We start from the raw sequence: 26,918 nt of genomic DNA, 5'->3' as shown, positions 1-26,918 counted from the left end.
GATGTTTCATATGATGATGACGAGGAGGAAGAAGTGTCAAACACTTCACTTACACCCAGTACCCCTGTCAGCAGCACACCCCCTGTGAGCCACACTAGGAGTGTGGGAGAGAGTGAGACACCAATGCAAGCATAACTGGGTCAAAGAAGTCATTATCATCATCCCGTAAAAGCATGGTTCAGGCCAACATTAGAACCGTGTTGTTTTCAGCAGCGCCATATGATCGCAACCACCCACTGACGCGTCTGTATAACACTAAGCTGGCTAAAATGCTAGCTCTGGACCTTCTCCCTTTTTCTTTTGTAGAAGGGGTTGGTTTTCTAGAATTAGTGGCAGCGCTCTGTCCTAAATGGAAGGTTCCTAGCCGGTTCTATTTTGCCAGAGTTGCGGATCCAGCACTACATGAAGATGTGCTGGAGGTGATTGGGGCAGCTTTGCAGAAGAGTGCTGTTCACACTATACATCTGACAACAGACATGTGGACCAGTGGCGCAGGCGCTGATTACATGTGCATTGCTGCACACTGGGTCTCTTTTTCAGGGGTTAAAGCAAAGCTAAACGCAGGTGTTGACCCGGACCAAGTTTTTAAAGCTGCTCGGAAACATGCAACACTAGCCATGTTTGGCTTGGAGAAACGTCATACAGCAGAAAACATTTTAAAATGAGTTTAACACAAAGGTCTTTCACTGGCTGTCCCACGGTGGGTAATGGGGTATTTGGGCCTACTTTTACTTTCAAAGTACGTTTTGTCACCAGTTTTCTACTAGGCCTCGTTTTTTGAGATCTGATTGGGGGTCTTCTACTTTTTTGCGACTGGCTTTAGTAAGGGTCTGGGTGGGAGCACTGCTGGGAAGGTCTAATTTTGTTCTAAAACACAGTTTACAGTACACCTAGCTTGAGGGGAAAGATCCGCTACATTAATCTGCCCATACTTATTTATCCTTCAAAAGGAGACTCAGACAGAGTACGCACTTTCAAAAATATTGTACTGTCTATTAGGAAACTCAAAGTGTGACTTTTTGCACTACACGGCGTACATACCTTATATTAATTTGTCAGTGGTGTTCTAATATCACTTCCTGTTTTTCCATCAATAATTACAGGCTGGGTTTCAGTCTGTGCAATGGGAAAAAAAGGATGAAGTCAGGCTTCACATTAGCGAGCCGCAATTCAGCATCCGCCAGGCAGGCAGTGGACAGGGTGTCTTCTGGTCACCAACATTGATGGACGAAGCGTCAGCTGGAATGGATGAGTGCCGCTAATAAGAGGAATGGTTTGATGCGTGCAACTTACTTACCAAATTCAACAGGACAACTACAACAACATACAGATACAGTATCCATTCTTTTCAAATTATTTTTTAAGTAATGTTATTGCTGTGAACTTCTATGAGTGTGACTCTGCATTTCTTGGATCTCTCTCTGCTTCTAAATTGATCCCTACAGCCATTCTATAGGTTTTACTTCAGCTATTTTTTAAACCTAATTTAATGTAAGAAGTGTTTCTCTGAGTGCAGAGATAGGCAAGTGAAAACGCTGCAGCCCTGTACTGTCGCATTCTGTCATTCACGGTTGTCGAAAGTACTACTTACTTTTCAGTAACCATGCATGCAGTAGTGCATGCACTTCCTTTATGTCACTTAAAAGATTTATGGTTAGCTTTGTACCCAAAGATTTCTTTATCTTCAATTATTGTTTGTCCATGCTGTGCTTTTTTTTTCTTCTCTCAACAAACCTTACCCAAAAAAAAAAAAACCATTCCCATCCATTTTCCAAACCCTAACCCTCTTCCCCCGGGCTGTGTGGTTTTGATTGATGTGTGACTAAATGACAGCAATAATTCCACACACTTGCTGGGAAGGATAAGGTCATAGCAACAGGCTGGTGAAGGAATCCGAGGATATATTCTAGACTTACTCAGCTTCAGTACTATTTCTTGTAGTAGTAGCCAATGTCAAAGAAATTCAACGCAAGTACTAGTTATACTTTCAATACTTTACCATTTGTTAGGCTACATTGTGGCACTGTTCTAGTGTACTGTCACCTGCTATATTCTCTATCGTACCGTTGTAATGCTCCAGTAAGGACAAAGCAGGTTTCATTTTCTTTTTTTCCATAGGCATGCAACTGCCACTGTGTCACACCACTAGTACCACTGCAATGAGGACATTTCATCCGCCCAGGATTGCCAACCTTAATCGCCATTTCCCGTGGAGCCAGCCCTGGGCCTAGCCCTACTTTCAAACACAAATTACAGGTAAGATAAGCGTTTGGTGTGAGGTAGTATAATGGAGTATTAGGAGAGACGAGAGATTGACGGTAGTACTACTAAAGTCCTAGGACTCTTGAATTCACTTACTCTGTGAGAGGCACTTAGTGTTGAAAACATTTAGCCATTTACACTTAAAGGAAGAAAATGACACAGACTTAAGTTTCAGGAAAAAAAACTTACTGTTAAACCCCCACCCACCAGACTCAAAAGCAGTAAAAAACAGGTATGCTCAGATAAAGTTTCAAAAAGACCCTCCCTAACCCCAACGACTGTCCTTCAAAAGTCCCAAAAACAACCCAACTCCCAATTCCCACCCCCCAAAAGTCTCTAAAAAAATGGCAAGGGACACTACGCCAGGATGCTGTTCACTTTAGCGGCCAGGGCATCATACTCCTTGCGGAGGGTGGCATGGTCGGAGCGGAGGCCCTCCACCAAGGTCTTATATGTTAGGACCTCCTGCTCCAGGTAGGACACTCTGAGGCATATGCGGTGCTGGCGTGCCTTGCAACTCCTGTGGGGGGCAGCTGCTGTTTTTGCTGCTCGGCAGTGGCGGTTGGCTTTGATAGCCCGGCTCCGTACCGCTGGAGCACTGCGCTGGCTGGCAGCCCGTGGGGGCACGGAGGAGGATGCAGCTGTCCCAGTGGATGTACCAGTAGACTCCGTGTCCTCCTCCTCCAGGGCCACCAGCCGCCAATATTCGGCGACAGTGGCATCCAGCCTCCGTTGCCGGGCCATTCGAGCCAGCTCCTTCCTTGTTGGTTTGTTTGATTTGGAAGGAGCAACTATATGAAGAAAGAAGGACATAGTCTGTAACCAATGCTCCTTAAGATTAACACAAAATGATTGAGCAGAAAGTTGTGTCACAGTACAACTAGCAACTTGAAAGCACAGTACATAACTATTGAGGCCAGTATCTATCTAACCTTCCACTTCTTCATCCTTGCTCTAACATTAGTGGGAGTTTAAGGAACAAATTCTACGAGCACTATGGACTTCCATTACAGTCGACTATGACAGTACACCAGTCTTATTCTTCTTCTTCTCTCTTGTTTAGGAAAATTGGTACGTTATCTTATGCAAGCCGGCATAATGCCAGCGCAGTGAACTTGCACCCGAGAAAAACAGACGCACACCATGATGAGTGAGACAGATTTGCGTTACTGTACAGGTCCAGTACATGCAGGTGGTGAAGCTCTTACTTTTCTATTACGGGTGGCACTGAGAATACTCTGTTAAAAGGGCTACTGCTTAATTAATTTAACTTTCACCCTACAGTGCAAATGAGTACTAGAAAAGGAAAATGAAGAAGCTAAATAATCTGATTATCTATCACTCCACATGGGATGTATTTGATTACATATGGGATGACTTTAGGTGCTTTGCTTTTTATTGAGTGAACAGTGATACACCCACACATGAATGACGTACTACTACTAAACTAAACTTATTAAGAGAGGTAGGGAGTGTCCACCATAATACCCGGATATATGCTGTGCTTGCAGTTGCAATACAAACTACTGCTACTATTCATGGTAGTATTTGGACAAAATTACAACTTCTTTTCCTTGCCTTTCCTACACTGGAACGGACGTGCGGGTGCGGTGTTACATGCTCTTCAAAGTAACACTTAGTTCATCCAGTTACCGTCTACTCTCTCTAGATACACATATGCTATCTAAGAGTCAGATAGTACCATGATCCAGGCATCCATCCATTCATAGTATATGCACACATACAGTTTCTGTTTCACCCACCTAGGCTGTTCTCCTTCCACCCATGCTTGCTTCATCATTCACCCAGCCATGCACCATACCATATTCTTTCCTTCCCAGCCACCTCGGGACCAAGCAAACACATATCATTCTTCTTTGCCAGTCATCATTAAATTTCTCGTCCTTCCACACTTACTTACACCCTTCTTTCGCTTTTCGTTCATCCCATCCATCAAGTTCATCTCAGATCTGATTGGGATTCTTCTCGCCAAAAACTTCACAGCTAAGTCAAAGTACATTTAGAGGAGACTACTACCTGGTTGATTTATAATACACCTGTGCAGAAAGCACACTCTGCAGTCTTCAATCTCAATAAGTAAGGAATATATAGCTTACCTCTGCCCGCCACCACCGTGTGAACCCTCACAGGCACATTGGTGTCGTCCGGCACTTGCACCGCCTCCTCCCCAGAACTTTTCTCCTCCACCTCCGCGCTGGGCCCAGCACCAGATGTTCCACCTATAAAGTACATTTAAGAATGTTAGAATACACCACTCACTACTATATAATATTTGGTCTAGGAATAAAGAAATGTGAAAAAAACGAAAACAATGTAATAATTTGTGACTGTCTACCATAAAGTAAAAATTTCCCTTTTTCCAGGGAAGGCTGTTGTCTTGCTGCACTTTTTGGCACAACTGATGAATGCTTGCTTTTTATTTTTAACACGCACCACTTTTTCTCCTAACAGACAGAAGCTTGACTTCTAAGAACACGAGCAAGATCAAGTTCAAACCAGGTGAGAGCTCGGCTCAACCACAAGAAATGTGTTCAATTAATCGTCAGCACTAAGCACTTTTCCATTTTCAGTTAAACGTTTAGTTTTATGACAAACTTGATTTTAATAAATGTGTTTACTTTTAATAAAGCTTTTAAACTTAAATAGCCTCTGTGGTTTTTGGTCCTCCAGACTAGAGTGGCTGAGCTAAAGGTTTTGCAATTTTTGCAAGCATGAGTCCGTGCCTCTGACACTTCTTGACTCTGACTCCGTACTCTTGTCCTGCGTTGGATAATCATCATTGGGGATCAATCATCGGAGCTAAATGACTCTGCCACACTATCTAGTCAGTAAGGAGATTGGGGGTTCAACTGCAAAGTCTGTTATCACTGAGGTATGTGGAAAGTCTAACAGTGCCTTTTATAATTGATAAGCTAAGCAATGCATTATTTAGTGTCCATAGTACTGTTTGTGCAGATTTGTCCCTGCAACAGTAGTAGTATGGATTGTCCTCCTATCCAAACCAAAAGTAAAGTAGTATCTTATTCTTTCTTGGTGGTCATTCACCTTTTTATTGTGGGCAATTGTCAAAGCATAAACATTTAGAAGACTTGAAAAGACATTATCGACAATCCCAGAGGACTGCACTCAGTGCATAGAGCTATTGCTGACTAGAATGGGAGTCCAATGGAATTGTCAAATGTGCAATCTTAGTTAGCTACACAGACAGACTAATAAGAATAATCTAGTAATACCACAGGGAGTCATAGTCGAGGCAGGATAAGAATTTAGATACAGTCTACAAGAAGATCAAAGACGATTTAGAAAAAAATCGAATGAGAAACGCTAGGAAAAAATAGGTACTCTATTCCTCCAATGCCCTCTTGCCCCTGGGGGGAGCTGATGTACAACAGGAAAGAAAGAAAGACCAGAAAACATGGATGATATTTGTCAACCAAATCAAACATTTCAAAAGAACAATAACAAAATATTTTGGCGAAATAGCAAATATACAACTATTCAACGGGATATATTGACTGATCTCAGGTGGTCTACTACGTTATTAGTATTGCTTGATTTGTGGACCGTCGACTTGGAAAGTTCTTATGTAACTCACTAAACAAACTACTAAAAAGGTTCGCCTAGGACTGGCAGGCAGCAGTCCGCAGCACCCGAAGTGACAGACAAAGTCCATCGTGATTGCAGATCAGCGACAACACTAAAAAGTTTCCTACTACATTAACCAGTCATTAAAATACTCAAACTATCAATCCACCACCACTATTACTTCTTATCGCCATGTGTACAAAGGAAGGACTGGACTTGAGTCTGTAGGGGCTGATTTAGAAGCCCCTTGCGGCTATTTTGCTCCATTGTTGCATGACTTTTGTGAAGCAGCGGCCGAACAAAAGAGGCGACATGGTGCGGCATCAGGGGGCGTTCCGGCGCAAGGGAGGGCATTCCTGCGCAGGAACGCATCCTAAAAGTGGCTGAGGGAAATCTACAAGATTTCAATCAGTCACTTTGAGGACAATGATGGGTGACTCAAACCCTGCGCCTGCTTGAAGCAGACGTACGGCTTGACGCAGCATTGGGGAGATAGGGCACCCCAGAGCATTGCTGGAGCTGCGCCATCGTTGCGACGCAACTCCAGCAAAGTGCTGCCTTTACGGCACAGATGCGTAACGCTTTGGTGACGTTTTGGGCCCATGGTGCGCCGCATTGTAAATACGGCACACCATGGGTGGTGGTGGCGTGGCGCACAATTACTGGCGCATCCCTGCTACTTTGCAGGGATGCGCCGGTATTTAAAAATCTGACCCTTAGTGTCTAGCATTACGCAGTTCTTTAAACTACACTCATACATAATTTCACGGGCCAATGAAATCACAAAATCGAAAACAAATAAGCATAGTAGCAACGCTACTGAGAAGGAGAGCAGTGCACCTGAAATGCACAGAAGATTTTGAAATATAATTTACCTACAATGTAATCAGCAGCAATAATGCTCTTGGTAAAAAACAAACATTTGCAATATAATAACACACAGAGCAAGAGAAAACAGAGTAGTAAAGAAATAGCTACTACTACTCACCAAGCCCGGGGATCTCAAGGCCGAGCAGGTCGAGCAGATCGCGTTCCCGGTCCAGGAGATCCGTCCAACGGTGGATGGCCTGGTTGTAGGTGCGCCGGACCCGAGAGTGTTGGTACATGGCCCGGCACACCTTCTCCCACCGCTTCCGGCGCTCCTGGATCCCGTACCCGCTAGCGATTTTGCCGCCTGCCATGATGGTCCTGGGGAGGCGGTGCTGAACATAAAAAATTAGTGCGGCCACCTCCTCCGCGCTGAAGATTTCCCGGGGTGCGACCTGCTCCCCCCTCAAACGCCCGCACGGGAGCCGGGTACGGGGTGCGGGACCCTTTCCCTTCTCGGGATGCTTCCCGGCTCCCTTTACCATGGTCTGGGCAGAAAGGAAGCTAAATAATAAAGAAGAAATAGAATAGGGAAGAAGAAAAGAAAAGAGTTAAAAAAAAGTAGTTTAAAATTAACCAAAAGTAGCAGAAAACACAAAAATATAGAGCTAGAAAAATAGAGGGATAGATAATAAGTAAAATAGATTAAAAAAAAAACTTCAAACAAGCAAAGGATGGCAGAGATTCAGAGAGGGTACAAAAAGCATGCCCAGAACCATAGCAATGAATGAGAAACAAGATGGCCGCGCCCGTTCACGACTGCCTGGGTAAGTTTGCGCAAGATTTTCCTCGCGATCACACGCAAAATTGTACTAGCGAGCCGCACACTTTGCGAGATTACACATCGCGCCCGGAAACGGAAATACGTCATGCAAACAAGATGGCCGCACCCGTGAACGACCGTGAGGGTAACTTTCCGCCGTTGTGCTACAAGCGGCTCGCTAAAACGCACAAAACCTTGCGAACTAACACGCCGCAAAAAAACAAATCGCATATTCGCACGAATTCGCGGCTTCCGAATTCGATCTCGCGCAAGTTCGCGCCCCGCGAATCCCGCGAAATTGCAGAAAAACGGAAAGCACTCAGCAGGTGCAAAAGTTCAAACTCATAATTAGTAACCATTCCCTGTAGTGCTTCCTGACTGGGGCCCCTCCAGAGTTCAGTTGCTAGTTGCAACAATTGTATGACCCTGCTCTGACCCTCACAGCAGGCTCATAGAATAGCTACAAGTAGGCCACAAAGGTCCTGGAAAAAAAATTGCACTGCAACAGAAAGCAAATTACAGATAAGGAAGCAGGTGCCAGACTGGAATTTTAAAACAGTGACACATTAATAAATCAACCCCAAATTAATTCATGTCAGTTGAAGCAGGGCATGTGTGCTTGCTTTTCCCCCCCATAATCTACAGTGATGAACCAGAGGGTGACATTGATGTACCAGAGGGTGACATGGGTGAAACAGGGTGGCAGTGTTGAAACAGAGGGCGCTGTGAACCTGTGATGATGAACCAGACGTAGAAACAACATAGTCGCGACCGTTGCGAGCCGACAAGTAAGTTTGCAATTGCGAACTGGTACAAAACCCTCGCGAACTGGCAGAAACCCTTGCGAACACAAAACAAAAAATCCGTAAATTCACGACAATTCGCGGATTTTGCGGATTGCGGGTTCGCAAATACGCAAATTCGCGAACGCCAGATTCGTAAAATTCCTATGTGTACGCATATTTAGAATATGCCAAAGTTTCATTGTATTATATTACAAAATATTTTTCCAAATTTGTGAGAAAATACATAAAGCATAGTTTGGGATGGAGTGATAATTTGTTGCTTCTTTGAGTTTTAGGTATGCTATTTTCATTCCATTTTCCTTTATTTTGCTCTGCAACAAAGCGCTCAACTAAGAAAACCTCATTTCATCTTTAGGTGCTCTCATGTTGATCGCCTGGATGACCACAGGAAGTATTGGAATGGTCTTCGCCCGCTACCTAAAGAATGCTGCAAATAAACCTATTTGTGGTAAAGCCACATGGTTTCAGGTAGGTTAGCTGTAAATAATAAATAACACTTAACCATAATTATTTACTAAATAATGAATTACGTGCATTTTCTTGATTTTATTTATATAATTTGTATCTCCTTGTGTGAATAATGATTATGATGTATTGTAGTGCACAAATACCAGTAATTAATATTAACTTAACAGTGGAATAACGCCTGCAGTTATGTGCCTGAATTTGCACTTTATGAATTGTTCCCTAGTTCAGATCCACCACTGTATAGCAATGGTCAGCTGAACAAATTGCGGAAACCCATTCCCATGCCTCAATTACCTTCATAATATCCCTCATATGTAAGGATAAATTAGTCCCCATGACTATCAGTTCATCTCCGAGTACCACACAAAACAGAATCAATCTTAGTTTAATCTTAGTTTAATTAATAGAGATGAGTTTATTCTAACAGGATACATGGCATTAAAGAGGTAAATGTTTGTCCCAATACCTTAAAAGTAGTTTTTAAAGTATGTTAAAGTATATATGTGCAAAGACACACAATTGATGGACGGAATGCAGAACAAATCAAAACATTCACCCCCAGTCAAAAGATCTGGTTAAACTCATCATTCTTTTGCTCACCATGCCACCTCAGTTTAGACCTGGCCATATGCAAATCAGTCTTGACCCTGTGCCTCATGGGAACTGTCCAACCCGAACTGCCAAGCCAGGTCTCCCTGGACCGGAAACAAGCAAAGGGCAATAGCAGACCTACAAGACGGAAAAGCAACGGGCCCTAACGGCTTGCCTATAGAGCTGTTTAAACTTGCCCCTAGTAAAATAGCGCTCTACCTCACCAAGATGTTTCAGGAAAGCCGGGAGCAGGGAAAACTCAGAGAAGACCAATGGCTAGCTACTATTGTGGTCATCCACAAGAGTGGTGAACCTAAAAACAAGTGTTTCTCTTACAGACCAATATCGCTCCTTAACACCGAAGTCAAGATCTTGGCAAAGTTGCTGGCCACCCGATTGCTCCAAGTGATCACCAAGCTTGTGCATCTGGATCAGTCTGGCTTTATGCCAGGAAGGAATACCTCACACAACCCCCAGCGGCTGCACAGAGTACTGAGCAGGACTGACACTATACAAGAAGACGCAGTGATGGCGTCTTTAGACGCCACCATGGCATTCGATACCATAGAGTGGCCAATTATGTATGCTGTACTCAAAAAAATCAGATTTGGTCCCCAATTTCCAACTGAATCCAACTTCTGTACACCAAACCACTTGCACAAGTGGTAGTAAATAACCAAAAATTATCAATATTCACTCTTGAAAGAGGAACTAGGCAAGGTTATCCCCTGCCCTGCTGCTCTTCGCTCTGCCGCTTGAGGCGCTGGCATGGTGGAAACAGAAAGAGCTTCTTACAAGGACCCTGAGATGGTCAGAGGGCTGGGAAGACCGCATATCACTGTATGCTGACAACATACTTCATACACTCCATATTTTCACTTATTTTGGTAAATATTCTGGATACATCATAAACTGCGGGAAATCTGTCCTCTATGTGATGAGGGGAAATTTCCCCTCCCTGCCCCAAAATTTTCAGATAGAAGTGGCGCAGGAGGGATTCAAGTACCCGGGGGTGTTGTCCCAAAATGTTCAGATAGAAGTGGCGCAGGGGGGATTCAAGTACCCGGGGGTGTGTGTCGCCAAAGGTCCACCACTATAATATGAACACAACCTCTGGCCCCCTCTGCAGCAACTAAAAAGTGATGTCAGGCATTGGAAGACTCTTCCACTGTCCCAGCTAGGCCGTGCTGCTATATTTAACATTATGTCTCTGCCGCGCTTTTTATATATTTAGGAAAATTCACTGCACCCATTTCAAACTGATTATTTCAGGGCCATTGAAGAAGAGCAGAGAGAACTTCTAAGGGATGGGAAACCGCCCGGCAAGTTGAAAAGAGGCTGGTACAACAGTGGTATAGGGCTACCTTGCGTGCACAGGTACTGTTGGGCAGCACACCTGGCAGCCATAAACCAAGGCATGTATAGACACTGTGATGACCCTGGATATGATATGGACCGTTGGCTCCTCCCAGGTGGTGACTATACGAAAGTGCTATATTTAAACCCAGCAAAACTGCGTTTGACGGGCCCCACTGCTCATGCTGTTCATCTATGGCATACCACAAATAAAGCCTGGGGGAACAAGGAAAACCATACAGATGATCCTGTTGTGGGACTCTGACAGATTCGGCACTTTGAGAAATACCAGGGGCTTTGATAAATGGGACATGATTGGGATATCAGGGGTGGGAGACCTATGAAAAAGGGGAGACGTACTCCCCTTTGAGCAGCTACAAACGGAATTTGAACTTCGGAATTCGAACTTGGGGACAAAGAATACTTCAGATACCTACTAATAAGACATGCCTTTATATCAGTCATTTTAAAAGGGGAATCCCTTGTAGAATCCACCCCACTGACAGTTAGAATCCTAGACGGTCACATGCCCCAAAAAGCCATATCAGAAGTTAATTAACAACATGACGGATCCCCTCCTGCGGTTACGCGAACACTGGGTAACTGACGTGGGAGATATTTAAGACGAGGTCTGGCAGGAAGCCTTAGCCTCCCCCTGGGAGGCGGCGTTTTATAGACTAACACTTGTGCAGCTCAAGGTTCCGCATAGAGTATATTAAGCATTCCCAACTCTTATAAAAATGGGAGCTAGACCAGAGCTAGACCAGACTCTAATTGTAGCAGAGAATGCGGAGGGGAGGGCACAACATACTTCATACACTCCATATTTTCACTTATTTTGGTAAATATTCTGGATACATCATAAACTGCGGGAAATCTGTCCTCTATGTGATGAGGGGAAATTTCCCCATGTCTCGGGCGATATCCAAAAACCCGGGACATGTATCGGCTCTAGAGATCATCAGTTCAACAAGTACCTACTTGGACCCACTGGGGTGAACCACTCAAGAACTCTATGTACCAGAGTCCCTATGGGCGATCCGGAGGAGGGGCTAGCGGTGTGCGGTCCATTGCAATTGTTTCTACAAATTGGCTCCCTTGAGCTTTGAGCTGACGAGCTCCTGGACGACGCACCTGCGTGCCGGTTCGGGAATCGAGGCCTTTGATGGTTGCTTGGCGGCCTTCTCCTCCACCCCAAACTATTTTCTCTACTGATGAGGGAAGTTATCCCGAAACCCGAGCCATGTCTCGGGCGATATCCAAAAACCCGGGACATGTATCGGGTCTAGAGATCATCAGTTCAACAAGTTCCTACTTGCACCCACTGGGGTGAACCACTCAAGAACTACATGTACCAGAGTCCCTAGGGGCGATCCGGAGGAGGGGCTAGCGGTGTGTGGTCCATTGCGATTGTTTCTACAAATTGGCTTCCTTGATCTTTGAGCTGACGAGCTCCTGGACGACGCACCTGCGTGCTGGTTCGGGCATCGAGGCCTTTGACGGTTGCTTGGCGGCCTTCTCTTCCACCCCAAACTATTTTCTCTACTCGGGAGGGAAGTTATCCCGAAACCCGAGCCATGTCTCGGGCGATATCCAAAAACCTGGGTCATGTATTGGGTCTAGAGATCATCAGTTCAACAAGTACCAACTTTCACCCACTGGGATGAACCACTCAAGAACTCCATGTACCAGAGTCCCTAGGGGCGATCCGGAGGAGGGGCTAGCGGTGTGCGGCCCATTGCGATTGTTTCTACAAATTGGCTCCCTTGAGCTTTGAGCTGATGAGCTCCTGGACGAAGCACCTGTGTGCCAGTTTGGGCATCGAAGCCTTTGACGGTTGCTTGGCGGCCTTCTCTTCCACCCCAAACTATTTTCTCTACTGATGAGGGAAGTTATCCCGAAACCCGAGCCATGTCTCGGGCGATATCCAAAAACCCGGGACATTTATCGGGTCTAGAGATCATCAGTTCAACAAGTACCTACTTGCACCCACTGGGGTAAACCACTCAAGAACTCCATATACCAGAGTCCCTAGGGGCGATCCGGAGGAGGGGCTAGCGGTGTGCGGTCCATTGTGATTGTTTCTAGTTTACCATGGTATGCCGATTCTCTCCACCCAATGTATCCAAATATTTATGGTCAGAAATTAGATCAGCCAGTGGTAAAGGTGAATGTCTGCCATGGTATGTTTGCTGTTGTGCACTGACCGGAAACACTTGCCACTCTCTGGACTTTACATACCCATATAAATCTGTGTCCCATGACTGCCAGTGCACTGAACCAGGTTGGTGGGATGTGAAAGGGGTAGTTCTGAAGAATATACAAAAACCTCTAGAGGACCATCATGTTAAAAAGGGCAATCCTACAGTTAAGATGAAGGTAGCTTATCCCGCCGCGCCATGTCCTCCTGGGCCCTCTGCACCTGGGGACAGAGGTTTAGGAACCAAGTAAGGCCTTGTTCCCAGAAGATATGATTCCCAAGATACAAGAACTAAGACGGTGTATCAGGAGCCGAGTGTGCCAAATTTCTTCTTGCCAGTCGCCCCTAATTTGCACCAAGAGGGACTTGTCCCAGTTGACCCGCATCCTGGAGACCACCCCAAAGGTATCCATGATGTTAATCGGTCAAGAACCTGTTTCTGCAGGGCAAGAGAGAAACAACACTATGGCATGAGTATAAAGGGCTATTCGATCCTCTGTTGCCAGTCCACAGTCAAAGCCCCACACCTGAACATCACGCTGGATCCAGAACGCCAACGGATCGATAGCCAATGCAAAGAAGGAGGGGTGAGAGGGGACATCCCTTTCTGGTGCCCCTCCTAATGAGGAACCTGGGAGACAAAATTTCATTAATACACACGTGTCTGTTGAGTAGCGTAGAGGACCCTAACTTAGGCTCTGTATATGGGCCCAAATCCGTTCTTAATTAGGGTTTTGTGTAGAAACGACCAGTTTACAGAGTCAAATTCCTTCTCAAAATCTATTCATGTGGACCAGTGCCAGGTGCACACTCCGGATACAGTTTCTGGTGCTGTGACGTGTTATGAAGCCACATTGGTTAGAGTGGACCAGCTGGGGTATGACCTGTAGTAGGCGATTGGCTAGGAGTTTTGCAGAAAGTTTGACCCTTGTATTGATGCAGGAGATAGGTCCTTATGATGCACATCAGATCTGTGAGCAGCCTGGCTTTGGTATGATGACCAGTGTTTCTGGGCCTTTATCTGGGAGGAAACAAAAAGTTAGCACTTTCTTCAGTAAATAAGCTCAGAAGGGGCAGGAGGATGTATAGCTGGAGCTTCCGGTATTATTCCACCAGGTAACCATCTGGTCGTGGAGTCTTCCAGGAGTTTACATCTGCATCTGCAAAGGCATCACTTAGTTCCTGAAGTATTATTGCCTGTTCTAAGGCTGATCTGTCTGCACCAGTCAGGTGAGTCATAGGGATGTCTGCGACCAGGGAGGCTGGCGATTCGTGATCTGAGTGCTCCTGGCCTGTACATAGCGCATCATAGTAATAAGCAAATACAGCTGCGACCCCCTATGCATCCTTCACCACTTGCCCCACCCTATCCACAATATTGAGTACTACTCTAGCTTCTGTGTCTTTTGTGCCTATGCAGTGTAACAGCTTGATTGATTTGTACAACTACTCATAAACAGTTGTGGGCTTCCTTCAGTTGCAGAGATGTTCTGTCCATCTCAATCTGGTGTTTCATCATATCTTTCAGCTTACTCAGGTTGCCCCGCACCTGTGTCAGTATTGACACCTCAAGTTCCTTCATGCAACTCTCTTTTTTGTGGTCCATCCTCCTTACCCAGGAGTGGACAATACCCCTCATTGTGGCGTTGCACTCCCCAACCCACAGCGTCCTGGCAGAATACACAGTACCCTGCTTTATGTCCAGAAAGGTTCTCAATTCCTCTGGCAGATATTCCACAAAGTGTTCGTCAGATGGGAGTAAGGCATTAAGATGCCACACAGGGTGATCACCTGTTTATGGGGTACTATATTGAGTCATCACTGGGTCATGGTCTGGAATACAAAGGGGGAATATATGAGATCCTGTAGAGTGTAAAAGGTCAGAAGCCGGGAGAAACAGAAAGTCTATGTGGGAGAGCGAGCAGTGTCCTGCAGAAGTGTGGATTTATTCTTAGGGTTCTCGATTTCAAATGCCTCATGAATCACTAAGTCACTAAGTCTCAACCCCATTGACCACTCCACCAGGCACTTTCTCTGTCTCAAGGGCCCCCGAGCTCCATACCAATCTTGCCGATCCATGACATTGATGAAGTGCTGCTTGAAGCAGCTATCAGGTCCTTAAGGGTCCCTAAGGGTCACCAGGGAAGATTGGTGTGTGGCTGGTGGAACATATATTGTATGGGGTCATTCCATGGAGACCTCAAGGATCACGTTTGGGCCCTGATCATTCACAGTGACAGTGGTCACTACCAGGGATTGTGCTCTATGCAGAGGCATGGTCACTCCCCAGGAGCCCTGAGAGTACCCACATGTTAAACTCATTTGTAGCCACTACTGGCTAGGAAATGGCAGTTCTTGCCCTGCATTCTAATTCTGAGAATTATGCCTTTGTGTAGTAATGAAGTGGCATAATGGATCACTTTGTGAGGTGTCTGCCCTCCTCTACTGGGGAGGTCCCAAGGGGGCCCTGCCCTGCAAAGATAAGGAATCAAACATAGCTGCAAGTAAGGGTCAGTGGATGTACACAGTTTCAGCGAGCAACCAAACAAATTAAACAAAGCTGTTAATTGTAACATAAAAACAAAACTCAGACCCCCCAAATCACAACTCAAACATAGACCTAACTAGGAAGTGATGTAGTTAGATGGTTTAGGCGAATCACCCATCCGCCACCCCCCAAGAAACTTTGTCTAGAAATAATGTCATAGGATATGTTGGTGCTGGTCTGCAGAAAAGAATACCTTTTTAATCAGCAGCAGAGTTGCAGCTCGGACCCACCTCCTGGTCATTAATAGAGTTCAGCTGGTGGGTAGCTCCATAGATCACATGTTGGACGCTTTGCTCCCTTTCGGAATCAGTAAAGATCTCTGTCTGATTCCCCTTTTCGTCTCTGACGTGACCATTTCTGGTCCGGCTCCTACCTTTCCCCCTCCAGCTCGTGGCATTTTCTAGTGAATGGAGCGGCCGTTTGCCATCTCGGCAGTTGTTCCACAGTTAAAGGCCGCTGGTCAGTGAGCCTGGCCCAAGGCTCTTTGGGAGTGTCAAAAATCACAGACCTAGAGTCATGAATTACCCTCCCTACAGGAGCGTATATGACCTTGCATATTGCACAATTTTTGTTTCACCTGGTCGTATGGTTGTTTTTGCACCAGACTGGTGTAAACAGAAAAAAAATGATGTGCCTGACTGGAACAGCAGTGGGCCTTTCGCTCTTGTACCTCTCAGGATAGCATCACATTCTCACAGTCTCTATAATTCAAGAAGCGGGCTATCAACAGGTGGGGTGGGGCCTCAGGAGGTGAGTATTGGGGTAATGATCTGTGGGCCCACTCAAAACTGAAATAGAAGGATAGACTTTTGGGTTTTACCCATGAAAGGACTCATTTTTCCTGGAAGGTCTCCATAGCCAAACCCTCAACTCCTTCTGGAAAGCCAATAAAGTGGAGATTATTATGAGGGTCCTGTTTTTAGGTGTCCTTTGCACGTTTCCGCAGCACTTCCATGGGTTAGATGAGCCACTTTTGAGGGTAGACCCTGCAATGTGTCCTCCAAACTCTAATATTATCCCTTTCGCCTTAGTTACACGGGCCACTATTTGGCAAAGATCCTGGCCCAGCAGGAATACATCTATGCTGACTTCCCCTATTTTTTTTTCAAACGTGGCTTTGCAGTATAGAATAGCTTGGAGGATTACCAAGATAATATATCCGAGTAGTGGGGTCCCAGTTCCACGGTCTTTACCTGTGGCTCTTTCTGCCCCCACCGGCACTGTGTATTTGAAAATCTTGGCTTGGTCATGCACAACTTTGTCTCACCCTATCACATCTAGCACCTGTGGGCCCCTTGGCTGCGATGTGGGTGTAAAAACAGTGAGGGATCAGGCTCCTCTATATTTCCAGTTGCTTTTTGTGGGTCAGCATGTGTGCTGAGCATGAGGAGGAGGTTTCTCCCTTGCTCCCTTACACCTGTCAGCCCCCAGCCACTGGTCCAACTACATAGCAGCCCAGGCCTTGCTGAGAAACCTCGGGTCTCCGGGGAAAGCCAGTCGGGGGGAGAAGAGACATTGCTCCTGTCTTGTATTCCTAGCAAGTGTTAAATTAAGCTCTTTGTATAGGCTTTGGCTCCTTCCTGCCCTTTCTAATTGAAATGCCAGTCGTGTGAAGAAGTAGTTGGGGGGAAGGAGAGGAGATGTAGAATGGGGCGGAGGACTGAGCAGGCACCTGGCCCCCTCACAACTCATCTTCTTACCTGAGTAAGTGTACTACGGATTGGTTGGACTTTGCACCCTCCTGCCCCTGTGGCCACCAAAGCTCAGTCCCAACCATTGTCTTGTGTCTCTAATCTAACTCAGCTCTGCCCCTGCTGGGCCTGCCAACTCTCTGTAGTTTCTGCCGGCACACAGAGCACACAGAGCGCCAGATCAATCTTGTCGTGGGGCACATTAGGGCCCTGGTGCCACTACCATGGCCTCTCTACAGGTTCATCTTTAACCTCAAATGTGGCCTGAACGGCTGCTTGGCGGAGCCTTCTCATATCTACTGTGTGACCTGGGGGGTGCTTCACTACCCCCAGTCACTAGAAATGTGTGCCCTTCAGCTGTCCCCTGGATCCCCAGGCTGGCCAGGTTGAGTGCGCCGGCATTGACGCAGCCGCAGTCCTTTGAGAGCCGGGATAATTGGCTCAATCTCGGCCCACCATGTTGATTTCTTGTGGCACTCTGATGCAGTGGTACAGGTCTCTTATGCCACCAAGCTGCGGCTCACTACATCCTCCATTGCTATGCTGCTCAGTCGCGGTTCCGCCATGGCCCGCCCTCTCAATAGAAAGCGCCGCGCAGGCGCAAAATCAGCGTCGCACAGGCGCGGCGGCCGGGCCATGACGGAACCGCTCCGTCATCAGCACAGCGCCACCGTGGCTGATGACGGAGCGGTTCCGTCTTCAGCATGGATAGGGTTAATGTTCATTGTGTGTTTATATTTCTCATTGACACCACACACAGTTAATGTACACTGTTGCTTTTTGTTGACATGCTCTCAATACTTTACAAGGTTCTTTCTGCTCACGTTTTGTAATCTATTCATTTTGAGTCCTTTATTTATGTAACCAGGTTTGTGCTGCCGATGACATTACTTCAAATGGTTCATATTTAGTATTCAAGTAGTCGGATAGTGCTCGGATGGTGGTATTATATGACATTTCTATAATGCTATGATTAAAACTGTTAGTGTTTTGATACGATTCTATGGTGAAATTCTCAATAAAAAAGAAAAAAGACATGATTTTGGGGGACACAGGTTTCTTTTTGGGTTCTTTGTGTCTCTAATGGGGATGCTGTCCAATTTTCTATTGATTTGCTGCACATTCTGCAGTTTTTGCTCATCACTGCATCTGTCTTAAAATGCTAAGAGCCTTTGTGGCAATTGATTTTGGAGCTGTATGGCTGACCTAGTAAGACTAACTATTTTGTTGCCTTCTATAGCGCCCATTACTATTTTAATAAACCTTCATGGTTTTTAACATTCACTGACCTCAAATCTCATTGTATCAGTTTTATTCACTGACTGTTGTTGAAATGCTGTTTTGAATCTTACCTTTACTGACACATTTCCTTTTCCTGACGACAACACCATTCCCAACCATTCAGCTTATCAAAGACATAGCACCCACAGCAGCTATGCAATGTTTTTGGTACTAGAAAACAAAAGTGATAGATACTGGCAACTCACAGTAAGGTGGTAGATACTACATGTGTTTCAAATTAAAAAAAAATATCTTAAACTGTTTCTCCTTCAGGTTCATCAGTTATTCATGGTTCTGACCATAGCGGCAACAATAACCGCCTTCGTAGTGATATTTGTAGAAGCAAATGGATGGAGTTATGTAAGTTCTTCTTTTTATATAAAGTTATTCAAATGATACAGAGGGCTAAAGGGAAGGCTTGAAATTGCTTTATATTTATTAATACTATGCTGAGTAAACATGAACATCAACAGTGATTCCATACATTCTGGGAGTAGGAGGTTTTTAATGGGCCTCTTAACTTTCTCATAATATATTCACTTTTTCTCATGTTTGAGGAATGCACTGAACACAGTCGATCATCTGCATGTACTAAATTTTCATGCAGTGAATTTGGAAATCATTTACATGTTTAGTGGGTATATTACAAATATGGCATGGCTCTGGCTCTGACTGACCTGGGTTGTACACTCTTGTCAGGGTAATTTCCTACTTAAGGCCTTATTACGATGTCAGGTGGATATACATCCGCCCAACACCATTGCAGAATCGGGACCGACCGACCTCTCGTCGGTGGTCCCGACTGCAGTATTAGGATGCGACCGCGCATAGTGCGATCACCCACTCCCAATTCTCTATGCGAGCTTGTGCTGTAATTGGAAATTGGCAGCAGCAAAAGCTCCCCTAGAGAAATGAGAGTTTTTGTTAATCCCTGCACCACTTGGAAGGTACCTCATAGTGCCTGCCACTCAGTGCAGGGATTGACAGGGGGGCACCATATACCCTCCACCCAGAAGCCGCTGTTGCAAGTAGGCCCTGCTAGAGGCCCTCAAAGTTGCTTTCCGACAGGCTTTTCATGTCCGAAAGCCCGACATGAAAAGCCTGTGGTAAACCAAAACCATAATTCCGACTGCAGAAACACCATCCTTATGGGATTACATACCTGTTACTACTACCCAACGAGCTCCTCTAGCCCTTCGGAAGCAAGACGGAATGACTGGCCAGTTTAAATTCTGACCACTGTATTTGTAATAAGACGATCGGAAGTGAAACCGAAGATGTTGATTGGAGGCTTTTCAACAGACATCAAAATCAGGGCCTTGATGTTCAAATTCTGATTTATTGGTGAAATCCGATTGTTGATAATTTGAAAGGAAAATGCTACTCATCAGACCTCAGACATGGAATACACTTCCTCAGCTAGGAGAGTTAACAACCATGGTTACAGACAATAGCCTTTCTCTGAGCCCAGGAAACAGTGTTACGTTGTAGCAGAGAGTGGCTTTAGTGGATGGTCAGGAACATTTGACAGAGCCTATGTGTCCCCCAGGTCCACCATCTGAGGCCGCTGTTGCATGGGGGCCCTGCTGAGGGCTCTCAAAGCCACTTTCAGACCAAATATATTAATGTCAGAAAGCCCCACATTAAAAGCATGTGGGAAACCGACATCAGATCCTGATGGCGGAAACACCGTCCTTATGGGATTAAGTGCCTGTTATGGCTGACCGACGGGCTCATTGAGCCCGTCCGAAGCCAGCCAGGATGACTGGAAAGTTTCAATTCTGACCGCCGTATTCATAATACGGAGTTCGGAATTGAAACCGAAGATGTCGGTCGGAGGCTTTCTGACCAACATCAAAATCAGGGCCTTGATGGACCCAGCCTGAGTGAGACCTAAGCCCCCTATAGTTGTGTCCCTTCAGACCAGAACCCTTGGCAATGGTGCTGAAGGGGCCTGGATAGACAAAATCCCAGCTCAAAATTTCTTCCAAGTCCCAAGGTAAGCACAGGCCAGGCCCAATCCACACTTTGTATCCGACATACGCTCCATTAAGGTCAGCCATGATTTTCAACCTTGACACTGTATTGCTTGACTAGATGTCCGCGGTTGGTGCTTAGCTCTTTTAGTCACTAGTTTTTATCTTAAACTCTAAAAATTCATAACTCTGGCCCTACTGATTGGATTTTTGTAATTTTGGTGTTAACTATTTCATTAAAATGCCCCCTATTTTTTCTACATTGATGTCTGATGTTTCTTGTATTTTCACGGTATTACTTTTTGTGTGCTATATAAATACTTTAAACATTTAAGCCTAACTGCTTTTGTGCCAAACTCCCTAAGGGTTAAACACTCATTACTTTAGTGACTTTTGTGTTCACCTTGACAGGGATTGTGGCTGTTGTTTGAAAAGAGGTCACCCACCATTTAAACAGCAGCCCAATTTCTCACAGTGAAGCTCTGGAACTCTACAGAAGTAGTGTGCAAGATTATTGTAGCATGCTGCCTGTTACATAACAACCACATGTGGTGGGACTTACATGTAGATATTGTCCTGAACTGTGGTCACATCCATTTTTCCAGGGTGGGCCGAAAACAGATTTTGCAGATTCATGATTGACTAGTGGACTCATATTTACCCAAAGCTACCAGATTGGTTGCAATGAACAAGTGAATGGACAGTATTGAGTCAATGACGACTGGTGGACTATGACACCTTCTACATACTCCTTCCTGAGACACCACTGTTGCAGACTATAATGCCACCACAATGCAACACCCAAACTTGCATTTCTGAATATTATATGCTTATCAAAAATATCAATCCCCTATTCTTCAATACAATTAGTCAGACATCTTCATACATTACTCACATACAATTGTAATCTTATCTCTAATCAGGGCACCCCACATATATCATTTCACACACCTTACTGGTAATGTTGTGGAAGAAATGTTATATGAAATTCAGATTGTTGTCTTGTACCAATATGGTTTCATTCATAATGTTCAGAATATTGTTTCCTTCAAAATCCTTATTTATATAGGATTTTTCTGCTTCCAGTACATAGGTGCTGAACTATGTATCAGAAGCAGGGATGTTTGTGAGGGTGGTAGAAATGGGATTTCTGGTTGGCTAAGGTTTGCACCAAAGCCTAGGCAAAAACCACAACTCTAGTCAGGATAAGGGAGTTACACTCCTAAAATAACCCCTGCTCACCCCCTTGGTAGCTTAGCACAAGCAGTCAGGCTTATCTTAGAGACAGTGTGTAAGCATTTGCACATAACCAACAGTAATACAGTGTAAGCACTACAAAAGGACACCACACCAGTTAAATAAATATCCAATATTTCTATATTCTTAAACAAGATCAAATATGATAAAAATCCAAGGTACAGCCCTTTAAAAATAGTTGCAGTGCAAAATGTCTTTAAATTGCCAGGTTACGTTGAAAACACTGTTCGTACGAGTCAGTAGTTCGGTCCTAGCCTACCGTGATGCTGAAAACAACAGAGTCTTGCAATTCCAACGGACCGCATGAGTATGGGCCAGCAACAGTGGGACAGGTTCATTCACAGTACCTTTCTTAGTGCGGCTAACATGGAGGTGCAAGTTGGTCTTGACATCCGTTGCGGTTGCGATGCGAAGTGGTAGCGGTGCACGGTGCAGTGTCTGCGGTCCTTGCAGGTGATTTTGTAGCTGGCGGGGATGGCGGTGGCGATGTCAGGTCCAGAGTTAGGGTTAGTCCAGGTGTCCATGAGGAAGGCAATGCTGGGAGAGACGGAGTAAAGGAAATCCCAGATTCCTGTGCCATCTATGTTTGTGGAGGAAGTGCATTTAGAGGTGGATGCAGCTAGTTGGGTGTGCAGTTGGTCACATGGGTGGCAAGGGAAGTTGGAGCATGGAAGCTGGCGATGGTGCAGCTGCAGTTTAAGCAGGAGAAGGGTCCTTGGGTGTCCTTTGGTTATGCGCGGTGGGAGGCGGCGCTGCATCTTTTGTTGAGGACGAGGAGGCTGCTGGCTTCGTATCAGTGGTAGGTCCAATAACCAGGGTCCGTGGTGCTGGGCGGCCACCATTAAGTAGTGTGCAGGGGGTTGAACAGCTGCGAGGTAGGAATGCGGGGAGTGGGAAGTGTCCCTTGAAGGGTGCAGGGTCACTAGGGATCGCAGGGGCAAGAGGCAAAAGGAAAAAGAAAAGTGCAAAAAGGGACAGAAAAAGAGTCAGCAAAGGCTGAAAGTGAAAATGAATAGGCAGAAAAAAGCAGAAAAAAGCTGACAAAGAGAGACAGGGCAGTCTACCAGAAGAGCAGTGACCCTCTACCTTTAGACCACCAGGGATGAGTCACTGGCGGAACCCTAAGGGGGAAGGAGGGCCTCGAACCCCTGACCAGAGGGTCAGCAGCAGCAACGGGGGCAGCAACTACCAGGCAGCGTTGAACATGAAAGGGAGCAGTCCCTTAATAAGTTTAGCAGACCGTCAAATACCCTCCAAACTGTTTCACATAATTGGCCCAGGCTGGATCGCTATGTTTAGATCCAGGACCGGCTATGCTCCAGCTAATTTGTCAAAACCTTTAAGGGGCCAATTGGTTATAGCAGCTACTAATGGAATAAATGCCCCAGATGAGAGGCTCATTATGGAGTCCGGCTGAATCAGTCAGTCAGTCACACATGTCTAGGGTCCAAAGTGGCAGGAATCAATTGGAGGTTTTCACCTTAAAAGGAGCTACTAACCCTGTGTTCAGATTCAAGAGCGGTGGAGAAGGAATAAGTCTTAGACTATGGGTCCCTTGGTCCAACCTGTAGAAGAATCCTAGGGTCAAGGCTGAAATTTCTGTTCTCGTATCTGGTCTAATTGAGGCAAGAACACACCCTGCCATATAACACCTATTGATAATCACACAGTCACAGAGAAAGACTTTGAGGTGTTTCTGTTAAAATGCACTCTTCTAACCGTGCTAATCCAAGGACCGAGATGCACCCCACAGTTGTATGGACACCCAACCAGTGCATCACCTTGTTTCTGAGTTGCATGTAGATCTCTAAAGAGTCGGAGTGTGGTAGGGGGACATTCCTCAGCACCGCAACATAGGAGGTCATCTCCGGTGGCTGGCTGATGGTAACTTTGATGGTCTCGGACCTATTAGAGGGTTCAATCTAGTTAACAGGAAAGAGAGAGAAGCTTGAGTTCCTGTCAGGGACTGTCCAGGACTATGCCTTGAACACAGTCAGGTACTTGAGCAAAGACTGGCGACTGGGTAGAAAACGTACACAGATGGAGGAGTACGGCACTTCCCAGGATCATACAGAAAGTCAAAGGAGAAAAGGGATCCAAAGGGGAAACCTGCATGAAGGAACAAGATGGTTAAGACTCAGAAAGGACAGGCACTCATTAGTTGATTTATCATTCAGACTAACTACACTCAGGACGAATGTGCAAGACAACTTTATAAAACAACATTAACAATAAAGGGAATGTGGGGTAAAACACTCTGGAGCTCCACATGGTAAGATTGAAACTCAGTATGTTCCTGACCCACAATTGCTGTTACCGATACTGACTGCAAACACCCACATACAGGACATACATGCAAAGGTGGAGCTGATACCTTTGGTGATGTTATCAATATAACTCAAAGACAATACTCACAGTCAACAAGAAACTCAACCTAGGTTGTCAGCTGTGCCCACGGATCCTGGCGATCAAACAGGAACACACAAGGCAGTAACAGCAAGAGGTAGAACTAAATACAAGCACAATAGACAAGGATGTTGCAAGGAGGAGTGCTTAACAGGAAAGGAAGGAAAACACAGGGTAAACTTGACAGAAAGCAAGTAACAAACATACAAGATAATAGAAGCATGACAGCAGGATCAGAAAAACAGTAAACTAGGAGCAGGAACCAAGGAAATGGGGAAAAAGCAAGGACTGGAAAAAGATATACATAAGGGGAGGCTACAAGGGTATGCTAGAATAGTGCTGGTGCAATAATCAAGAAAAAGTAGCACTGTTGACAGTGCTGGAGCAGGAACTAGAATTGAGCAAAAGCTCAGGAGTCAAGGTAGCACTGCAGGCAGTGCTAGTTCAGGAACAAGGGAAACTGCTGCAGCTCATGAACAAGGAATGCTAAGGATCAGGAATCAAGGTAGCACTGCAGGCAGTGCTACTTCATGAACAAGGATAACAGCAGCAGCTCAGGGACAAGGAATAACTAAATAACTAAAGCTCAGGAAACACTGAAAACAAGGATATTAAAAGGTCAGGAAACACTGGAAACAAGGTTTGATCTCACTGGTACACAGCTACAATGACCAACGATGGACTGAAAGGAGCTGGGGCTTAAAAGAGCTCACAGTAATCAAATGCATCAGATGTGAGCAGCCTAACAGCAGCCCCCCACAGGCAAACTGGATTCCTCCACCCATCCTTGGCCTGCAGGGGTAGAGATGGAGCAGTGAGCAGGGAATTCTTGGTAATGGAGATTCAGGCATTAGCACACTGGCGTTAACCATGAGCAGGCTGGCTTCCAAAAAACCTGGCATTGATTGGGAATGGATGGTCATTTCCAGGTAGAGTCCAAATGGATGGAAGCAGAATGTGCTTGAAAGGGAGGGTCCAGCAGCTTATTATAACCATGGAAAGTACCACAAGTAGGCGCCCTGGTGGAGGGCACAAGAGCGCAAGGAGTGAATCGTGACAGTTCCCTTGTGACATCGATTGGGAGTTTTGTCTCTCTGTTCACTCTGCCCATGGTGGGTAGCTCGCCAGCTTCAATGGGTTTCGACCGGTGCCGGTTATGAGCTAAATTTGGGGCCAAAGCAGTCACGGGTCTGGAGGGCCCTTGGGTGGCTACTGAAGCCCTAAGTGAACCTGTCTGTCTGAGTTGTTGGTAAGCCCCCCTGATGTGCTCAATGGTGGAGTTAATAGTTTAGATAATGCTGCCCATATTTGGTCCCTAATCAACTGCTCAGTCTTGTGCAAACATAAAAAACAGCCTCCAAGACTTCTGTTACGAGCTTCTCAATCCTTAAAGAGGGTTTGCGTGCTGACAAACTCACCGGCCTGGTCTACTCCACTAGGCAGATGTCCCACCACCTTATGGCAGGATACGGTGTACTGTCTTGGACCATTTTGCTCCTTTCTTTTTCTCTTGGGGGCTTGTGATGTCAGTTCTGGTGAAAGCGGAGGCCGGTGGATGACTGGTTGAATCTGGATAGGGTCTTTTTGTGAGGCTCGATATTTTTACCCTCTTCTGTGTGAGTCATAATGGCAGCCAAACCAGAGTCAGAAGTCGAAGTCAAAAGTAACAACATCTTTGAGATTTGTTAGGTAGGTATAGCCATGAGCCTGGGCCAGGTCCTCCTCTACAATGTTTCCAAACAGTGCACCCATGACTGAGGACAGATATGTTAGGTTGGATGACATACGTGGTGCCGTCCTGGGCGCCATTCCATCCTTATCTATGGGGTCACCTTAGTAGGGGCTAACAAGCCAAGAGTTAGAGAGAGGGTCCAGTCTCAGCTGGCTGCCAATTGGTGCAGATGGGTGCAGACAGGTACAGACGACTCGCTGATGGCCCCCGGCACGCACCTGGGTATGACTAGCGCAAATCCTGTGCTGCAGAAACACAAGAGCGGGCTTGTCAAGCACCTCTGGGTACAGAAATGGTATTGGAGGCCTTCATGCTGCAAATCTGACTGGGGCTTGTATTGTTTAACCCCCACCTGCAGCAATCTCCACCCACGCTGCGTGAACATCAGTGTTGGCTTATAAAGCATCTCCCAGTTGCTGAAATGGTGTAGGCGGCCTTCACGCCACAAGTCTGACTGGGGCTTGCAGTTAGCAGCTCCACCTGCTGCAATCTCCTCCCACACTGAGGAAGCACCAAAGGAGTATTATCAAGTGCCTCTGCACACAGAAATGGTGTTGGCGGCCTTCATGGTGCAAGTTTGACTGTTTGTTTGCGCCCCGCCTGCAGTAATCTCCTCCTTAGTATAGTCAGCTTTCAATGTAAGAGGAAAGGTGATTGTTAGATTTGGGGGTCTCTAGTTGGCACAGGAATGTACTTGTGACAAATAGGGACCCTTGCCTCTAGTCAGGGTAATGGGGTACACTCCTCAAATAATCCCTGCTCACCCCCTTGGTAGCTTGGCACGAGCAGACAGGCTTATCTCAGAGGCAGTGTGTAAAGCATTTGTGACCACATGTAGTAACCCAGTTACAACACTACAAATGGACATCACACAAGGTTTATATCAAAAATAAGTATTCTTTATATAGACTTAACACAAGACCATTAAACAACAGAAATCCACAATACTATACTTAAAAATCGTAGTTTAAGCTTAGTTCAGTTCAGTTCTTAAGATGCAACACTTTGCATCAATGTACCTTACGATGCGCTGCGCTTCCACAACAAGTAATGTTGCTGCGATGGAAAATGCGGCAAAGTTGAGGTGCAAAGAAATAAAGACGTGAAG

General features: G+C 45.7%; 1 protein-coding gene across 1 annotated transcript in view; it reads left to right on the top strand.

The window, feature by feature from the left end:
• LOC147747555 (ferric reductase 1-like) overlaps window positions 1-26,918 on the top strand; it is a 553,652-nt gene that overhangs the window by 366,957 nt on the left and 159,777 nt on the right. Inside the window, exons 10-11 of the mRNA XM_086954125.1 lie at window positions 8,660-8,772; window positions 18,713-18,799. Coding sequence (XP_086810251.1) covers window positions 8,660-8,772; window positions 18,713-18,799 — 200 coding nt within the window. The remainder of the gene's footprint in view (window positions 1-8,659; window positions 8,773-18,712; window positions 18,800-26,918) is intronic.

Source organism: Lissotriton vulgaris, chromosome 1_1 (genome assembly GCF_964263255.1).
Source record: "Lissotriton vulgaris chromosome 1_1, aLisVul1.2, whole genome shotgun sequence".
In the NCBI taxonomy this organism is placed as follows: Eukaryota; Metazoa; Chordata; class Amphibia; order Caudata; family Salamandridae; genus Lissotriton; species Lissotriton vulgaris.
This window is presented reverse-complemented; position numbering and strand designations above follow the sequence as displayed.